General features: G+C 40.3%; 1 protein-coding gene across 2 annotated transcripts in view; it reads right to left on the bottom strand.

The window, feature by feature from the left end:
* CTTN (cortactin) overlaps positions 1-17,552 on the bottom strand; it is a 34,071-nt gene extending 16,519 nt beyond the window's left edge. The window contains exons 1-11 of one of the 2 annotated variants that reach the window (XM_014948853.1): positions 17,445-17,552; positions 16,932-17,005; positions 15,457-15,586; positions 8,378-8,488; positions 7,205-7,259; positions 6,593-6,703; positions 5,623-5,733; positions 4,909-5,019; positions 3,549-3,659; positions 1,759-1,814; positions 417-486 (exon numbers count right to left, since the gene is read on the bottom strand). In XM_014948853.1, the coding sequence (XP_014804339.1) occupies positions 417-486; positions 1,759-1,814; positions 3,549-3,659; positions 4,909-5,019; positions 5,623-5,733; positions 6,593-6,703; positions 7,205-7,259; positions 8,378-8,488; positions 15,457-15,586; positions 16,932-17,005; positions 17,445-17,540 (1,036 nt within the window). In that variant the 5' untranslated portion in view covers positions 17,541-17,552. The remainder of the gene's footprint in view (positions 1-416; positions 487-1,758; positions 1,815-3,548; positions 3,660-4,908; positions 5,020-5,622; positions 5,734-6,592; positions 6,704-7,204; positions 7,260-8,377; positions 8,489-15,456; positions 15,587-16,931; positions 17,006-17,444) is intronic. The other variant, XM_014948854.1, reaches the window with a different exon arrangement.
* Positions 17,553-20,815: the final 3,263 nt, after the last annotated feature.

The following is a 20,815-nucleotide window of genomic DNA, read 5'->3' as shown; positions in this document are numbered from 1 at the left end:
CTCTCTGAGCTCACAGCCCATTCAGGAAACTCCTTCTATCCCTCTTTCTCCCTCTCCCCTTCCAAGCCCAAACTTCTTGTGCACTACATTTCTTCCATATAAAAACCTCTGCAACACTTCTCCCTCCTCTCCTTCATGGTACAGTCTCCATCACTCTGCTCCCTATGCAGCCTATTCTCCATTCGGATGCTTTTTATTTTCCCTTTCCTCACAACTCTCAAGGAGAAGAAAAAAAAAACAACAAAGCAAAACAACCTCTAAAGGTGGGAGGGAGAGAGTAGCTGAGGTTGCTAGAGACCTGCAAATACAGCAGTTCCCTCCAGATGATTCTTACTCAGCACTACTACATCACAATAATATCCTGGGCTTTTGAACATTATCACCTCCAAAGAAAGGATTTGGGGCCAAGGCCTTACCAGCTTCTATTGGCTTGGTCTTCTGGTAAGTTGATGTTGGTTTCTCAATATCTTCAAAAGTTGCTGCATTCTATCAATATAGATAGTTGATACAAAAAGAGTACAGTTAAAAACCACAAATACGTGAAAACATTCAGACAGATTTAATCTGTGACATTTTATTGTGATACTGCCCCAATGGCTTTTTTTTTTTTTTTCAGAACACCAAAACAAAATCAGGAAGAATCATAACGGGACAAGTGGAATAATTCTTTCTGTTAAGTCAAACTACATAAGAATTAATATTCAGGGACAGTTTTAAACACAAGTAAATCCTATTAATTAATTAATATTCAGGGACAGTTTTAAACACAAATAAATCCTATTAATTAAAAAAAAAAAATGTGGCTTATGAACAGATCATTCATCAAAACTAAAAATGAGGCACTGTCCAAAACATTTATTGTGCAGATGTTTCTGTTCTAATCCACATTATGTAGCACTTCTACCAAGGTAAAAGTATCCAGTTCCCTTAAAGAAGCAGATCCTGTTAAAATAGAGGGAGTATTTTGAGAACAGTATTCAAAAACTGGGGTTATTTTTAAATGAATGGTCTTGAGTCCTGAAGCCACAAGTAAAAAATCCTACAGACTTTCAAACTCCTCTACTTTCTCACTTTTGAGTGTCCTACATAAAGCTGAGAGTAAATTTATAAACCTCGGTACAAGTAAAAAAATCCTACAGACTTTCAAACTCCTCTACTTTCTCACTTTTGAGTGTCCTACATAAAGCTGAGAGTAAATTTATTCAGTAGATAAACCTCGTTGAGGACTTTCTCATCTTCTTTTAAATTTAAAAATGGAGAGGTAAAAAGAAGGTACCAGCTGCCTTACCCTCCACTGTTATAGAAAACTAAACCAAATTCTCCTAAAGAGAAGGTCCCTCATAATCAAAGTGTGCAAAGTTGGTAGATCGATATCAGACACCTATTTTAAGCAGTCCACTAAAAGGATATCCTCAAAATATAAGGCATTAGCCAGTTGCTAGAAGACATGATTGAAATTGTGGAATTAATGAATTTTCTCATTCTTTCACATAAGTTTTGCTATCGTTTCATTTCCATGCTTCAGTTTTTCCCTCCTTAAATATATATATATACACTACACATATGTACACACACATGTGTGTCTATTAACTGGCATCAGCTCTGTGTGTATAAACTTTGAAAGAATTAGGAAAGGAAAGAACTCTACTGTTAGACTGGAGAAGTATCCAGAAATAAAGAGCTGAACTCTACAGATCTAACCAGACTATTTTATATCCTTACAGACTATTTAAATCATGGCTCTTTTAAGCAAATTACCTTATCCATCCGATCTTTCTGTACACCATACTTCCCACCAAATCCTTTCGAATAATCTAAAAGCAGGACAAAGAGGTTAGAGTAGGGAGCTTCTTGTCCCTCCCATCTTTCTGCCAAATGCAAAGAGCCATCTCAAATGCAAATAGCCATTTCAGCTGCATGCAGAGATACAGTGACAGCCGCCAAAGAAAATGCAACTTGGTTTTTGATGCAGAAAGGATACATAACTGCAAGAGCCTTCAGGTACACCAGCAGATGACAGATTGTGGGCCACATGCATTCTCTGAGTAAACATTAAGCTGAGGACTGATAAGGTAACAAGCAAGGAATAAGGGATGAGCCCTTCTAATGCATCACTTCTGTAACACAGCCTTTCACAGCACCAATTCTTAGCCCTCTGCAGTAATGGTATAACCTAAGCCATTTTGCTTTGCTCAAAGGAGCGATACCCAGTCTTCGGTGACCACAGAGGTGTTTTATTCTCTTTAACTTGGCAAATTCTACGAATGGCAGGAAAACGTAACAAATTTCTCATCCCAGTGGGTTTAGTCGTGACACTCAACTGATGAATATTAAAGTCATTAGTAATCACTCTTGTTCTACATATGGAAAGGGGCAATTCCACCAGACAGCATGAGCCTGCAACAACTCACCACCACAGAAATGGGGTGGCCACGTTATTCCATAGCACCCCTGAGCTACACACTCTTACTCTCACCTCCTGCTGACTCCAGTACTTGTTACTCCAAAATCAGTTTAAACTCACTAGTGGCGTTAACAAGAAAAACAAGAAATAAACCCTAACAAGAGTAGCTTTCTGCTCTTTCTAGTGAGCTGTACTCAGAGCCAGCACAATAGAAGCGGCAAGAACGTGTGGCTGGAAAAACACCTCTTTCTGGTGGCAGTGAGCTGTAGGAATGTCCCCTTAGACTCTGGAGATGGACAGGCTTTCCTACACGTCCCTGGAATACAATTATAATTACCCCTTCTCCTCTCAGCCCCAAAAGCACTTGGGTCCCCTAAACCAGCTATTTTAGTGTTTGTACTAGGGCTCTCCTAAGGCACATCTGACACTCTAAAAGTTTGAATTTGTGTCACTGTAGCAAAGAAAAAATATTGACTATCAGAATGAACAACCTCATTTTCTTCAGCTTTGTATGTATTTTCAGCCAGAATAAATATACTACACTTACATTTTCCTGATCCAGACTTCTCACTTTAAGATAACGGAAAACCAGGAATTCATGGTTTGTACCCCAACTATTTCACAATGAATAAAGAGAGCATTATAACAGTATTTGCTCACCCAAGAACCACAAACATTCCCTACTTCTTGTTTTAAAGACTACAATAATTTTAAAATGATCTTGCCATAACCCATTGCTTGTTAAAGGTTACATGCATGGTCCTTATCGGAATATTTTTCCACCCATTTATCTAGGCAAAACTTCACATTTAGACTCTAAAACTGGTAAGCACGACGTCATTAACATCATACTAATAATACTAGACACAGTAATGTCGTTATTATCACAGTGTAGGTATAGCTATTAACTAAATGCATAATGTTGTAGAGCTGTTAACTAAAACATTGGATATCTGTTTCCTGAATACAGGCTTGCTTTATGCAACATTTTAAGAATAAAATGGAAGAACATTGCTAGATCATGTAGAAATAGAAGCGCAAGAAAGTGTCCGCACAATTACTAGCATCAATCTACTCAGACAACTATTGAAGACTGTGTGAGAAGTGGCTGCACTGTTAAGAAAGTAACAAGTGAAAACGGTGCCTTGTTGAGATTCATGCTTGGCTAGTTTCTCCTTGTAATCAAACCCCACAGCAGATGGGTCCTGCCTTTCTGTCTGTACACCAAATTTCCCTCCGAAACCACTCTTATAGTCTGAAAAAGCCACATGTAATAAATTAAAAATGAAGGGAGGAAAATAAAGAAGTTTAGAAAGAGACACTCAAAGTAATTTTTGCAGTATTTCTCAATTACCAGTAATTTTGGATGGTGGAAAAAAAAAATAAATCTCAATACATTTTTGTAAGAGTAAATTCAAAAGAAGTTTCCACTTGAGATTAAGAAGAGGTCAACACGATTTATCAGACATAAGAACACCATTCTGAAGTCACAGAAAAAAAGCACTTCTCAACATTTTTCATACATACTGCATAATGCACTTGCATTTGATCAAAATTATGAACACAAACACACACATAGTATATTCACCAAAACAAAACAACATACAAAAGGATACAAGAAAATATAATGAGCTTCCTTCATCAGTGTGGTTAACATTTGTACACTACAGATCTGATTTTTAAAGAGGTGTTAAGATAGGGTCCACAGAGACTATCCTTCAGGTATTATTACACAGCACTGTTTAAAGGAAGAAGGAATATTCCTGCTGTGTCACAGCTTGAGGAAAAAAAGCTCAGCTAAGAGTTATGGCCATTCCCTCCTACAGCCTTAGAACAGCCATGATAATTTTTGATATAAAATAAGGGCAGAAAAAAAAGGGCTGCAGATAATCAGCTCACAACAGATCTACTGGAGCATCCAACAGCACAATAATCCGAGGATCATTTTTGATTTAATTTTTAAAAAAATATATAATAAATTAATTAAATTTCTTTAAGTTAAGAGTGGTGGCAGGCAGAGGGCTGGGGAGCAATCGGTAATTTGCAACTTTTCTACTGGGTACCAGTATTTTATAGGAATAGGTACCTCACAAGCAACGAGAAAAGAGAGTATTAGATTTTCCACACACGAAAATCAGGGTATAGATACCAGAAACCAGAAAAGGGAGATCACTTGTGGAAGGTACAAAGGAATTGCTACTTTGTGGTTTGCACAACTCAACTGAAAAAGGAAAAAAATAATCCAGGCTACGGGCAGACCCATGAAAGTTTTGCAGTGAGAGCTTATCCCGAAGTCTGAACTTGCAGCAACCCAAATGTGTTAAACCTGCTTTGCAGACACCAGTACAACCAGTACACAGCAACCTTTCAAACACAGAAAAAGGAGACTCATGTCAGCTACTGTAAGGTGTTGGCCAAGGATACCAGGGGAGGAGGGTTCACACAGGGAAAAGTCAAAATGAGGGAAGTCAGACAGAATGGCAGAGAATTGCAAACGGATATACCTTTCTGGGATTCATGCAGCTGCACTTTCTCCTGGTGATCCCAGCCAAGTGCACATTTGTCTTGTCTGTCTGTCTGCACTCCAAACTTGCCTCCAAATCCCTTTACATAATCTGTATGCACGAAGTTTCAGAAAACATTATTGCAGTTTAGGACTGTAAGCAGTATTTAATAAAAAAAAAAACCAAACAGTAACGTGTTATGGGATAAGCTGCCCTCTCAGTAATGTTACTCTCTTTCCTTCTGCTACACTACCTCCACAGAGGGAAGGACACCCAGTCAGTAACTCTAGGATCACAATACAAGGAAGCACCACGAATCCAGTAACGATTACAGCATACAGGCTCAATAATATTCTGAGATTTGAAGAATCTGATGCACCTTCCACTTAAAGACATATAATACACACAAACACGTGTGCCAGGTTGATATATAAATACTGAAGGACTTCATAGTGCCTCTGAATACTATAGATCTGTGCAATTACATATTTATTTCAATAACATCCATATGGACATGAGGTTCCTTAGAAATCAGATTGTGAAACTCAGGGACAGTTTACAACGCCTGCCTTTTCATTTAAGGGAAACAAAAATCTGCATACACAAAGGGCAAACAGATATTTACCACCAAAAAATCCCAAATGAAATATTTTTTACCCAGGTTTAAAATGCTGATTGATTTGAACTAGTATTTTTAAACAAGATAATAAAAACCTTTCTGTGATTCATGTTTTTCCGTTTTGCCTTGATATTCAAAGCCAACAGCACTTTTGTCCACTTTGTCCTTGTCAACACCGTATTTACCACCAAAGCCCTTGGAATAATCTAGAGATAAGAGTGAAGAGTTTTGTTTGTAAGTGTTCAATAACAAAATATTACCTTGAAAAACTGTGACAGTCAAACCTGCTAACATTACATTACGTATTAAAAGAAGCACTGACATCCCCACTTAATCTTAATTCCAGACACTGAAATCATGAATCCTTCAGAATATGTTCTCTCAGGATGGAAAATAAAATAGCATCATATGTAGTTCAACTCCTGGGCAGTATCAGCAATTCTGCCACTTGACTCCTTGATAAGATTCTGAAGACACTTATAGCAAAGTGAAGTTCAGAAACCATGTCAGCAACAGCCTGGATGCTTTTAAACAAACACCTCCTTCTCCTCCTCAGCATTTCTAGAGTGCAAACATTTCTTTGAGATACACCGAAAACAGATGGCAAAAATGTCAAAATTTTCCAATAAAATGGTCGATTTTTGATCAGATATGCCTGGAAACCTGATTAGCAACACAATATTAACTCTAAACACTACCAACTTCAACGTTTTAATCTATAAACAGCTGATTCTTCTAGAAATGTTTCTCTGTTGTGGTTAAACTGCTTACAGTCTCAATACTGTAATCTACAGCTTTTCAAAAGAAGTTGCAAAAAACTTCCAGACAAACCCAGGTACCCCGTTCCTAAAGTAATGGCAGTTGGATCATCACTTAAAACCAGTCAGAACCCATGTTTTAGCTTTCTTTTTCAGGAGTCAAAGTTTTCAGCAGCATACCTTTTATTCAAAGCTAACTTTCAGCAGGTTAGGAGTGCAACAGATGTAAAAAAAAATGAGAATTTTACAACAGTGCCTATCATGAACACCTCAGAGTACAAACCCACCAACACGTGTGCCTACTCACCCTTCTGCGACTCGTGTTTCTCAGTTTTACCCTGGTAATCAAACCCCACCGCGCTCTTGTCCACCCTGTCAGCCTGTACTCCGTATTTTCCACCAAAACCACTTGAGTAGTCTGCATTCAGAGCAAAGCACAATAAAAATTAAATTAAGAAGCTTTTAATAGAAACATCATATCCTAGCAATTGAGCGGAATATTACTCATTAGCACATAAAATCAAGTTTAATTTTAAACACAGAAAATAAGATGGGCAACAGTCCTATAGTTTATGATGGTTCCTTTTAAATCTACTCCCCATTTCCAACAGGGTGCAATACAGCAATGAAAAATTCCCAATCTTTCTAAAATGTCCTTGAATCCCCTTTCTAAAAGAAAAGTAAGACTCATGATGACAGGTTATTTCCTTGTCTTAAAACTTCATCAACTCATGAAACCACTTTGAAATTTATTTTTTCATCTTCTCTTCCAGCAAAACCCCTCAGCATTTGATTCACTGAGGACACCATGGTGAGGCCTTACTAAACAAGGTCTTTCACAAACAGTAGAAGAACAGAGATCTATTCTATTATTTATAAAAAATGTGTATCTACAGAGGTGACCTCCTCACCACCTTACCTTTTTGGGAGGCATGCTTTTCAGTTTTCCCCTGATATTCAAATCCAACAGCTGACTGGAAGAGAAATAAAAATGTATGTGTAACAAAGAGTTAGATATTAGTAGAAAAACCCCATGCACTTCAATGGACCAACAGCATGGAAATTTTCTGTCTTTCCATACTGCTCTGACCCCCTTGATTTGGAACATAAATACCTATTTAACTTACAGGTCATGTTCATTTACATCATAATTTAGTACATGTATTCGTGGCAAGGGTTTTTGTCACCCCTTGCCAAAGCAAACTGTTTCAGCAACATACTGTAGTCTTGCCAGGTTCAGCAATTCAGAACAACAGGAATTCAGCATTTCCATGCTGAGGTTGTTAAACAGTCTTGGAACGGGATGCCAATTATCCTGCCCAGTAGCTCATATTGCAATACAGGACAAAACATCCCCAAATCCCTCCTCCTTCTGTAGCATTCACACTGATTTTATCTTCATTAAAGAACACAGCCTGGCTAAAAGGCGTATTTTAAGATCTCTTTTTAGTTTTCAACTCATTTCAATTTCCCATAAGGGCTGTTTTATACACTTTGCTTTAAACAGAAATTTATCTACCAAACAGTCAGCATGAGCTTACTGCTAAACTTTGAATACAGCAGGAAGAGGTGACCACACCAGCATTTTAAGGTATTGGAAATTGTCAGCTGAACATACAAAACAATAAACTGACTTACTGCAAATAATAGCTGCAGGATGAGATGAAACTGCTTACCTGGTCAACTCTATCGGTTTGTACTCCAAACTTCCCACCAAACCCTTTCACTGCATCCACCTGAGAGCAATGCTGGGAAAGCTTGGATTGATATTCATGGCCAACAGCTGACTGAAAGAGATTGGAAAGTTCAGAAACAGCCAGCAGTTCTATACAATTCTGTATGTAAGAGAAAACACTGCAACCACGCAACGTGAGGGTAAGTTTCGTTACAAACACACATCATCACCATTTTTCCTGTTGAAAATAACTTCCCTGGAAATTGCTACTCACTTGAGCAGTATTTACAAGACTGTCACCGCGCTACCAATAACCACACCAGCATTTTAAGGTATTGGAAATTGTCAGCTGAATATACAAAACAATAAACTGAATTACTGCAAATAATAGCTGCAGGATGAGATGAAACTGCTTACCTGGTCAACTCTATCGGTTTGTACTCCAAACTTCCCACCAAACCCTTTCACAGCATCCACCTGAGAGCAATGCTGGGAAAGCTTGGATTGATATTCATGGCCAACAGCTGACTGAAAGAGATTGGAAAGTTCAGAAACAGCCAGCAGTTCTATACAATTCTGTATGTAAGAGAAAACACTGCAACCACGCAACGTGAGGGTAAGTTTCGTTACAAACACACATCATCACCACTTTTCCTGTTGAAAATAACTTCCCTGGCAATTGCTACTCACTTGAGTAGTATTTACAAGACTGTCACCGTGGTATCAATGCAACCCAGGCCAGGGAAGTGCCCAGAAAGAGTCTGACAGCAAGGACTGTGTTTTATGAAGACTCCTTTACACTCTGGATTTTTACTTCAAAACCACAGGACTGAAAACAAAAAAGACACAGACAGAACCTTGATGCTGTTCATGCAGAATTAGTTCCAGATAAAATGACAGAACCTTGATGCTGTTCATGCAGAATTTCAAATAGGGATTAGATCCAGATAAAACACACAGCTTTGTTTTTAGGCACATAGCTACAGTTCTCTTTTAGCTGATATTAGATTGCAACCAAGTACAACTGCAGCTAGGTTTTCTATCAACATTCTTTTAGGGAGGCACCCTATCTTCTGCATAAATCAGAATTAGACATCTTCTCTCTATACTTTCTCCTCACTTGAGAAATGGCATCACAAAGTGAAGCAGTGCATCCACATCAAGAGAGAGCTCTTGGTGCTAGAGGCATCCTGGCCCCTCAGTGTCCCATTTAAGCCTGTCCCTGGAACTGGAGCTGCACACAGCAAGCCGAGGCGCGGTTACATCGCACTGTGACCGCCTCCAGGTAAGACACAAGGGTATGTAATTACACACCTGAAAGGATATGCAGATAGTCTTTGCTGATGTTACATTAATCCAGTGCTAAGATACCCCTCTAGGTCCTGGAACTGATGCTAGAGCCTAGCACCTTATATATAACATAGCCCCAAACTGTTATTTTCTTGTCCAGTGTCAAAACTGAGCTTGAGAGGCTGCACCCTGTGACAAGCACCTCTCCTGACCCACCACCACCACCAGCCCTCTGCAGCACCACCAGCACCAGCACCACAGGTCCCAGCACCGTGCATGGGCCATCAGTGTCTGCAGCTGCCCCAAGCTCTGACCTTTGAAGAATGAGAAACTGCTTATCTCCTACCAGTATCACACAGCTGGACCAAGATGAATTAATTTGAGGACACAAGGTGTCCAGAAACTGTAAGTAATTCAGGCTTTTATTTATATTTTTTTACACAGCTGCTGGGGTGGAACATTCCCAGCACTTAGGAATTGCCAGGTAACAGAATAAGGATAGCAATAAGACACCTCCTTAACTTATAAGTAATATAAAAGCTCCTTTCTCTTCCTGAATTATTTGTTCTTTTTGCAGGCGTTCTGTAGTAGAGCAACTGTTAAATGTGAGAGAAGAGGCTCCCACCTCTCTTTCTTCTTCCTATTACATTTATGGAAGACATGAAGCTCTGAAAACCCTAGGTTTTACGTGGTTTTACACAATCCCTCTTTTGTTACACCAACTGAGGTAGGTGAAGGTTTAAGCATGATGTTTTCTTTATGTGGTACCAGTACTTTCTGCACTTCATCAAATACCAAGCATTCCAACATACCCATTTTTAGAAAAGACTTAGCAAAAGATTTTTCCTGGAAATCCGTATTTCAGAGTAAATAGCCCTCAAAATTCCTCAGGACAATACTCTGCTACATTTCAAATCAGTTATGGCAGCCTGGCACATAGAACGATGTAACTCTTTTAAGGCAGCATCAAGGTTTTGTCCAAAACACAGCAAAAACCTGTACCATCAACAATAGGACAGTAACACTCATTTAGTTCAGGTGAGTCAAACCTTACTACAAGCCTGCACAGAGCCACTGTGAAGGAGAGATCTCAACAATAAGGTTTTAAAACTATAGCTATAAGGAAGCTATAAGGAAGGAAGCTTTATTTAAAAAGTAAACTCTGAATGTCTCCTGCCACCGGTACTATTCAGACGGGTGTGACCATCATGGTTTTTCTGATGATTAATCTGGCCTACAGGAAATGGTACTCAGCTTTTGTTTCTTTCTTTGTTCCCCAGGGACACAGGTGAGGGATAAACTGCTGACACTACAGCACTACGCAGCTGCCTAATGGTGGGATCTACTCAGCAATTCCTTTCCCAGATTCAAAAGATTGATTAGCTTAGTTCAAAGGCCCATCAGGAATTATAAAGCAATTTACTCTGGAATATGTGAATTCAGAAAAAAATTTAAGGCTGTCAAATTGCTAGAAACCCAGAAAGTAAATAAAGGAAGAAAATAAAATCATTCTTATTCAGTAAACAGTCTGGCTCTTATTTTAACAGAGTACATGACAGAAACTAGCCAGCAGCGGATATACTTGCCTAACTGTCACGTGGCTTAAGAATTATCACTATTTTTGTTAATAGAGCATAACTTAAAACAGCCATCATGCTCTTATGTAAAAAACTACCATCTGACTGAAGTCTGATGATTTTTTAGATACTGGGATAACTTGTCACTGTTCACGGTTTACCACCGTTTAAGAGAGCTGCCCTCTAATTTTAAAGCATCAGCACACCCTTTCCTTCATTCTTTGGCAAACTCTATACGCACAGAAGAGCTGGCACAGCACAGAAATAAAAAAAAATAATGGATTTATTCATGCATGAAGCACTTCCTTAATTTAGAAATACACTTTCAGAAACCTGAACCTTGACTCCAGGGGAATCCATGCAGGACGGAAGCAAGCAGACTTGCTCTAAGGACAGAGCAAGCATCAAACAAAAACATCTGGGGCCACTGCACAGCCCAGAACTTCTCCTCATCATTCAGATTCCTAATTTACCACCTGAAATACTTGTTCCTGATGCTTCAAGTGCTTTCGTTCAGTTCTTTCTGTAGGAGTATTTAGATTTAATTAGGGAAGGGAGCGTGATGGTCTGACAGATTTGGGTAACAGTGGCTAAAAGTGTTCTTGTTCAGAGCACTGTAAGTGTCATGCTTCTGCCCTCAAAATGAGCTTATGCCACAATTTGAGCTTCTACACCTCCAAACCTTTGCACAAACAACTTTGCACCTTCAACAAGCTTAACTCACATCTATAGTTGTGCTGGCCACAGGCAAGGCAAGGTAAGGATTACAGTATCATCCCAGGGAAGGGTTCATACTTACTTTATCCATGCGATCTTGTTCAACACCAAATTTCCCTCCATAGCCATGGGAAGCTTTTGGTCCTGTTTCAAGCTCCTTCTCTTTGAGGTTCTGGTGTTCTTGGAATACGTTCTCTCTCAGCTGATGAATACTTTAAAGACAGATAATTAGTGAGTTCTACTATGAAAGTTTCAGAAGATAACTTCAAAAAGATGCAAAATAAAAAGGAGGATGCTAAAAATATCATCTTAATTAAAAGTTTGACAACTTGCATTTTTCAAGCCCTTCCTATTTTTCAGTGCACGAGGCATTTCATTTAAATTATGAGAAACAGAATTTATTCCACTGCAAAACATTGTCTTAAAATAAAATAAAATAACCAAGATGAAAGTGTTATTTTGCTGTTCAAACAATCAATTACACAGAATTTATATGCCTGAAATGTATTTTCTTCTCACACCCTAATTTAAGTTCTTTCCAGCGCTTTTTATTCAGATGGCAACTTTTCAGAATAGGGATCATCTCTTATCAGACAGTCCCTATGGTAACAGGACTAATTCTAACTGAGCATTTTGGACACAACTGTAATGCAAAATAAGGATGTGAGGAGATTGCACCTCCTTTTCCCCAAGCGTTCCCTCGCAACGTGCAGGAATTGAACTTAGGGTAGTTCAGGCCACATACAAGGAGGACAAACTGAGTAGATAATCTGTACCTTAAAACACTTCCCACCTGAGTTTAAAGCCTTCTCAGGCATAATTCAACCAGCAGGCGTCCCCACCGCACTCCAAATAGGGCAGAATAAAACTGAGCCCTGGAGTAAGCCACACAGCTCTGCCTCTCCATTGCCACACTAATGACATTTATTCTGAGCTTTATTCCACGAGGGTCGATGCCCCAGGAATACACAAGCAAAACCAAAGTGAACATCACAATCACAGCTTTCCTAAAACTACTTTAAAGTGAAGTCTTAGACACTTTTCATAAAAAGTCCAAGATTCAGAAGATGGATCATGTGTCTCATGTTGCCCTTCATAATGCGTTTATTTGCTTTTCTGCCAGAGGGCTCAATTTGTTACTACGCCAGAATTTTTATGAGTTTGGTAGCAGTTTTCTAAACAAAGCCTAAGAATTAGGGGACCAAATGTATCCTTAAAGTACCACTGGAGCTGCTCAGATCACCCAACGCAAATTTCTCCCCTGGCAGTATTGGCTCTTACACCAAAACAGAACAAAGAAACGTGAAGCAGTGCATCCACATCAAGAGAGAGCTCTTGGTGCTAGAGGCATCCTGGCCCCTCAGTGTCCCATTTAAGCCTGTCCCTGGAACTGGAGCTGAACACAGCAAGCCGAGGCGCGGTTACATCGCACTGTGACCGCCTCCAGGTAAGACACAAGGGTATGTAATTACACACCTGAAAGGATATGCAGATAGTCTTTGCTGATGTTACATTAATCCAGTGCTAGGATACCCCTCTAGGTCCTGGAACTGAAGCTAGAGCCTAGCACCTTATCTATAACATAGCCCCAAACTTTTATTTTCTTGTCCAGTGTCAAAACTGAGCTTGAGAGGCTGCACCCTGTGACAAACACCTCTCCTGACCCACCACCACCACCAGCCCTCTGCAGCACCACCAGCACCAGCACCACAGGTCCCAGCACCGTGCATGGGCCATCAGTGTCTGCAGCTGCCCCAAGCTCTGACCTTTGAAGAATGAGAAACTGCTTATCTCCTACCAGTATCACACAGCTGGACCAAGATGAATTAATTTGAGGACACAAGGTGTCCAGAAACTGTAAGTAATTCAGGCTTTTATTTATATTTTTTTACACAGCTGCTGGGGTGGAACATTCCCAGCACTTAGGAATTGCCAGGTAACAGAATAAGGATAGCAATAAGACACCTCCTTAACTTATAAGTAATATAAAAGCTCCTTTCTCTTCCTGAATTATTTGTTCTTTTTGCAGGCGTTCTGTAGTAGAGCAACTGTTAAATGTGAGAGAAGAGGCTCCCACCTCTCTTTCTTCTTCCTATTACATTTATGGAAGACATGAAGCTCTGAAAACCCTAGGTTTTACGTGGTTTTACACAATCCCTCTTTTGTTACACCAACTGAGGTAGGTGAAGGTTTAAGCATGATGTTTTCTTTATGTGGTACCAGTACTTTCTGCACTTCATCAAATACCAAGCATTCCAACATACCCATTTTTAGAAAAGACTTAGCAAAAGATTTTTCCTGGAAATCTGTATTTCAGAGTAAATCGCCCTCAAAATTCCTCAGGACAATACTCTGCTACATTTCAAATCAGTTATGGCAGCCTGGCACGTAGAACGATGTAACTCTTTTAAGGCAGCATCAAGGTTTTGTCCAAAACACAGCAAAAACCTGTACCATCAACAATAGGACAGTAACACTCATTTAGTTCAGGTGAGTCAAACCTTACTACAAGCCTGCACAGAGCCACTGTGAAGGAGAGATCTCAACAATAAGGTTTTAAAACTATAGCTATAAGGAAGCTATAAGGAAGGAAGCTTTATTTAAAAAGTAAACTCTGAATGTCTCCTGCCACCGGTACTATTCAGACGGGTGTGACCATCATGGTTTTTCTGATGATTAATCTGGCCTACAGGAAATGGTACTCAGCTTTTGTTTCTTTCTTTGTTCCCCAGGGACACAGGTGAGGGATAAACTGCTGACACTACAGCACTACGCAGCTGCCTAATGGTGGGATCTACTCAGCAATTCCTTTCCCAGATTCAAAAGATTGATTAGCTTAGTTCAAAGGCCCATCAGGAATTATAAAGCAATTTACTCTGGAATATGTGAATTCAGAAAAAAATTTAAGGCTGTCAAATTGCTAGAAACCCAGAAAGTAAATAAAGGAAGAAAATAAAATCATTCTTATTCAGTAAACAGTCTGGCTCTTATTTTAACAGAGTACATGACAGAAACTAGCCAGCAGCGGATATACTTGCCTAACTGTCACGTGGCTTAAGAATTATCACTATTTTTGTTAATAGAGCATAACTTAAAACAGCCATCATGCTCTTATGTAAAAAACTACCATCTGACTGAAGTCTGATGATTTTTTAGATACTGGGATAACTTGTCACTGTTCACGGTTTACCACCGTTTAAGAGAGCTGCCCTCTAATTTTAAAGCATCAGCACACCCTTTCCTTCATTCTTTGGCAACCTCTATATGCACAGAAGAGCTGGCACAGCATAGAAATAAAAAAAAAAAATACTCAGCACACCCTTTCCTTCATTCTTTGGCAAACTCTATACGCACAGAAGAGCTGGCACAGCACAGAAATAAAAAAAAATAATGGATTTATTCATGCATGAAGCACTTCCTTAATTTAGAAATACACTTTCAGAAACCTGAACCTTGACTCCAGGGGAATCCATGCAGGACGTAAGCAAGCAGACTTGCTCTAAAGACAGAGCAAGCATCAAACAAAAACATCTGGGGCCACTGCACAGCCCAGAACTTCTCCTCATCATTCAGATTCCTAATTTACCACCTGAAATACTTGTTCCTGATGCTTCAAGTGCTTTCGTTCAGTTCTTTCTGTAGGAGTATTTAGATTTAATTAGGGAAGGGAGCGTGATGGTCTGACAGATTTGGGTAACAGTGGCTAAAAGTGTTCTTGTTCAGAGCACTGTAAGTGTCATGCTTCTGCCCTCAAAATGAGCTTATGCCACAATTTGAGCTTCTACACCTCCAAACCTTTGCACAAACAACTTTGCACCTTCAACAAGCTTAACTCACATCTATAGTTGTGCTGGCCACAGGCAAGGCAAGGTAAGGATTACAATATCATCCCAGGGAAGGGTTCATACTTACTTTATCCATGCGATCTTGTTCAACACCAAATTTCCCTCCATAGCCATGGGAAGCTTTTGGTCCTGTTTCAAGCTCCTTCTCTTTGAGGTTCTGGTGTTCTTGGAATACGTTCTCTCTCAGCTGATGAATACTTTAAAGACAGATAATTAGTGAGTTCTACTATGAAAGTTTCAGAAGATAACTTCAAAAAGATGCAAAATAAAAAGGAGGATGCTAAAAATATCATCTTAATTAAAAGTTTGACAACTTGCATTTTTCAAGCCCTTCCTATTTTTCAGTGCACGAGGCATTTCATTTAAATTATGAGAAACAGAATTTATTCCACTGCAAAACATTGTCTTAAAATAAAATAAAATAACCAAGATGAAAGTGTTATTTTGCTGTTCAAACAATCAATTACACAGAATTTATATGCCTGAAATGTATTTTCTTCTCACACCCTAATTTAAGTTCTTTCCAGCGCTTTTTATTCAGATGGCAACTTTTCAGAATAGGGATCATCTCTTATCAGACAGTCCCTATGGTAACAGGACTCTAATTCTAACTGAGCATTTTGGACACAACTGTAATGCAAAATAAGGATGTGAGGAGATTGCACCTCCTTTTCCCCAAGCGTTCCCTCGCAACGTGCAGGAATTGAACTTAGGGTAGTTCAGGCCACATACAAGGAGGACAAACTGAGTAGATAATCTGTACCTTAAAACACTTCCCACCTGAGTTTAAAGCCTTCTCAGGCATAATTCAACCAGCAGGCGTCCCCACTGCACTCCAAATAGGGCAGAATAAAACTGAGCCCTGGAGTAAGCCACACAGCTCTGCCTCTCCATTGCCACACTAATGACATTTATTCTGAGCTTTATTCCACGAGGGTCGATGCCCCAGGAATACACAAGCAAAACCAAAGTGAACATCACAATCACAGCTTTCCTAAAACTACTTTAAAGTGAAGTCTTAGACACTTTTCATAAAAAGTCCAAGATTCAGAAGATGGATCATGTGTCTCATGTTGCCCTTCATAATGCGTTTATTTGCTTTTCTGCCAGAGGGCTCAATTTGTTACTACGCCAGAATTTTTATGAGTTTGGTAGCAGTTTTCTAAACAAAGCCCAAGAATTAGGGGACCAAACGTATCCTTAAAGTACCACTGGAGCTGCTCAGATCACCCAACGCAAATTTCTCCCCTGGCAGTATTGGCTCTTACACCAAAACAGAACAAAGAAACTTTCCAGACACAAAGAGACAGGAAAAGTAACATTTCCAATTATAAAGAAAGATTTAAGAGTCCCTGCACCATAGTTCTGATTAATTTCAGATCTGAAGATGCTGACATATTTGCAAGACCAGCACTCTGGCAAATAATGAATCTTCTAGGAGACTCTTATTTTAATTATGAAGATACAAGTAACCGAGAACATGAGTTGATTAAGTCGCCTGGGATTGTGACTATTAATAAATTTAAAAGAGAGCTGCTTTACTTGATGTGCTCTTGATGGCCGGATCCTTTCACAGTTTTAGCTCCCCAGCGCTGCTCTTTCTCACTCACATCATTCTGTAAAGGACACATAAAAAGAATTAAAAACCTGAAGACATTACTAGTTATCTGCACTTTAGAGATGATAACGAAATTCGGCAGTCAGCAAGATCTGAAGAGTTAGAAAAGCAGCTAATACCACCTTCACTTCTCTTCTGCTGGGAAGAGCCCTGTGCTTTGTCCACTGCTGAAACGCACGGAGGACACACTCAACCCCAAGAAGCTGATGCTTCTGGACACAAATCTCTTCCAAACAGACTTCCCTGCAGTACCCAGCCAAGACAAGGTCGTCTGACAGTTAATCACTCCCAGGCACAGGACCCTCATTCTCCACCCCTCCAGGAATATGCTCCCATCAGTTTATGCTGCTGAGACACAGCCCCCGGCCCCGAAGAATGACTCTTGACCGCGTTACAGAACACAATTCTGCTGAATCAACAAAATTCAAAAGCCATACCACAAAATCAGGATCCGTCTCCCAGTCGTCGGCTCCGTTATCCTGATTGACGCAAATGGCGTGGCCTACAGTAGCCTTCCACATCTGCAACACCATCAGAAGAAGTACTGTCACGCTCCAGTTACCTCAACTTATGTTATATCATCTGTAAGCTGATGGAGACCCAATCCAAAATTACCAATAAAGTATGTTATTTAACCACATAAACAAGAGCTGTATTTGCAACGAAAGTAGATTCGATTGCTGGCTCTCAGGCTGTCTTCTCAAGCCTGTTTGAAAACCTTTTTTACTGTAAAGGACACATAAAAAGAATTAAAAACCTGAAGACATTACTAGTTATCTGCACTTTAGAGATGATAACGAAATTCGGCAGTCAGCAAGATCTGAAGAGTTAGAAAAGCAGCTAATACCACCTTCACTTCTCTTCTGCTGGGAAGAGCCCTGTGCTTTGTCCACTGCTGAAACGCACGGAGGACACACTCAACCCCAAGAAGCTGATGCTTCTGGACACAAATCTCTTCCAAACAGACTTCCCTGCAGTACCCAGCCAAGACAAGGTCGTCTGACAGTTAATCACTCCCAGGCACAGGACCCTCATTCTCCACCCCTCCAGGAATATGCTCCCATCAGTTTATGCTGCTGAGACACAGCCCCCGGCCCCGAAGAATGACTCTTGACCGTGTTACAGAACACAATTCTGCTGAATCAACAAAATTCAAAAGCCATACCACAAAATCAGGATCCGTCTCCCAGTCGTCGGCTCCGTTATCCTGATTGACGCAAATGGCGTGGCCTACAGTAGCCTTCCACATCTGCAACACCATCAGAAGAAGTACTGTCACGCTCTAGTTACCTCAACTTTTGTTATATCATCTGTAAACTGATGGAGACCCAATCCAAAATTACCAATGAAGTATGTTATTTAACCACAGAAACAGGAGCTGTATTTGCAGCGAAAGCAGATTCGATTGCTGGCTCTTAGGCTGTCTTCTCAAGCCGGTTTGAAAACCTTTTTTGGTTTTCCTACTGGCACTCCAAAAAGGTGAGGAGCAATCACTGACATGATTTCAAAGAGAACAAGGCAGGCTTTCCTCGCACAAATTAATACGTGTCTTTTTTTCATTCATTGCACTGAAAGACTTCTCTTCAAACAGGTCTCCAAAACAATGTCTACTTACAAAGATTGTCACGAATTCTAGAACCCATGCGTATTTTTAAGGCATAGGAATACTTGTTTTTTTCCCAGCCATTACTAATGATGAGCATGATGATTAGGCAGCATAACCTACACATTTCCTCTGTTGTGTAAGGAGTTTCAGTATTATGAAAGAAATCCAAACAACTGTTAGAATTTGCATGCAATCCAGACATTAGTCCACCTGCTTCTCGGATAATCCCTTGTGAAATACGTGCACAAACTCAAGTGCCTTGTCTGACTTTCAGGAGAATCAGAGGGCAAGTGCTGGAGTTCTGACAGCAGGAAGCCAAACTCATAAAAAGGCGAGCAATAACATCTAGAAACAACATTCAACACTTTTGAGCAGCTAATGATTTGGGCCATCTCATTTTCTGGAAACCTTATCCCCTGTAGAGTATCAAGTTGGACACTTTTAATTAACACTTTGGAACGTGACTAGTGAGCAGAATACCTGACCTGCCTGGTGTTAGTGGCTGTATTTTATACACTTTATTCTAGGTAAATCAAAACAAATTCATTCTTAAAAGCAAAACAAAAACAACAAAAAAAAGCTTTCTGTTCTCCCAGATTTTTAAGGTACACAAGCCCGAGGAAGGATTTATTTTCTTCTTTGTTACTGCACTAGAGTTCAGTTCTTTAACACCATCATTCTGTCCACTTACCTTTGTTTTTGTTAATTAGGAATAGATTATAAGTATGATGATCATGGACTATTTAATTCGCACAAGCCCTTTTTAAACGAGTAACTAATAAACTAAAGGTAAAGTGCACAGAGGAAAAAAACCACTGCTTGCTCTGCAGCCTGACAGAATGAGCTGACGAGCCAGTTTTATGGAGCATTTCAGAAATTTCAGGACTGGTAACGAGAACAAGAGCCGCTGAAAAACTGATTGTCAAACCCCAAAGTGGCAAATGACAGAGTGGCCTGAAAGGAAGGTGTAAGAGCAGAGCAGATGACACCCTTACAAAGTAGTAGTACCTCTCCCTTTCTGCTTCTTCAGGTCTCCCAGCTCCAAATTCCTACCGCAATTAAGGAACTTGCATTTAGTAAATTACTTCATATCTGGAAAGCTTGTGAGAGTACATATTGTTGGAAAGCGGAACCGAAACAGCTCAGTAAGGAAACACAACGTGGAGTCCAAGGTCTAACTCTGTAACCAAACACAAACCTCTGTCACTCCTAAGAGGGATGGGCTTGTATCCCTGCCTCCAGGCTCGGCAAGCAAGTTGCTTGCTGGGCAAGTCATTCCAAAATGGAATTCAGGTGACAAGCGCTAAAGTGCAGGTACATATGCACATGGCTGCTCTATATATTTCATGCAAAACCTAACTTTTTTCCCCAAGTCCTTGGTTCGAGCATTCACTTGACCATTTTGTTTTGCTTTGTGCACTCAGCTGTGCTTGGGCATTTAAAAAAACCACAGCTAGATCCTAACTCTAGATTACTCTGCTTCCTCCTCAAACTCTCACGAACAGTAAGGAAGGAAGGATTTCACACGCACACCCTTACAAAATCCAGAATCCACCACGTTTCTTCCTAAATTATGCACATAAATGCCAGCATTTTTCCAGACCTCAAGCCTGCATTCTGCAAAGTGAGTGACAAAAGGGTCCGAAGCAGCCTAGTAAGGAGGGATCTCAGGCAAGACCTCCGATTCCTGGAGGGGAGCTACAGGAATCAGCCTGGTTTCCGCAGCAGCTTGCTATCCCAGCATCTCTTCCAAAGCAGAATGTGGAGAAATATGATCTATTTATGAGTCACTGACTCACATGGTCAATTTCTAAAGGAAAAAGAAAAACACTACGGTTCAAAACACAAACCACGGCTATATATATGCTTTGAATTTACCCGGCCAGCTCTGCTCTTTGCTGCTGTTATGACTAATCAGCAATCACTGCATCCTACCCGGTGCCCTCAGGAACTCCCCCCTTCTCCAGGGCCTAGGACCAGCTCCTGGAAGGAACAAAGGGAGATGAGGAGGCTTTAAGCCCGGACACAGCACTGCAGGGGAAGGGAACCAAGGAGCAGCTCTAGGCCCACCCCAAGTCTCCATGGGGGCAGTGGGGACTCCTCCTGGCCTGGCTACCATCTGGGGACCCACTGGCCTTCCCAGCAACTTGCCGTGTCCTTGGCAGCACCAGGGCACCGGAGTAAAAAGATTTTGCAGGGAGA

This window comes from Calidris pugnax, unplaced genomic scaffold, assembly GCF_001431845.1.
Source record: "Calidris pugnax isolate Ruff unplaced genomic scaffold, ASM143184v1 scaffold107, whole genome shotgun sequence".
Lineage (NCBI taxonomy): Eukaryota > Metazoa > Chordata > Aves > Charadriiformes > Scolopacidae > Calidris > Calidris pugnax.
This window is presented reverse-complemented; position numbering and strand designations above follow the sequence as displayed.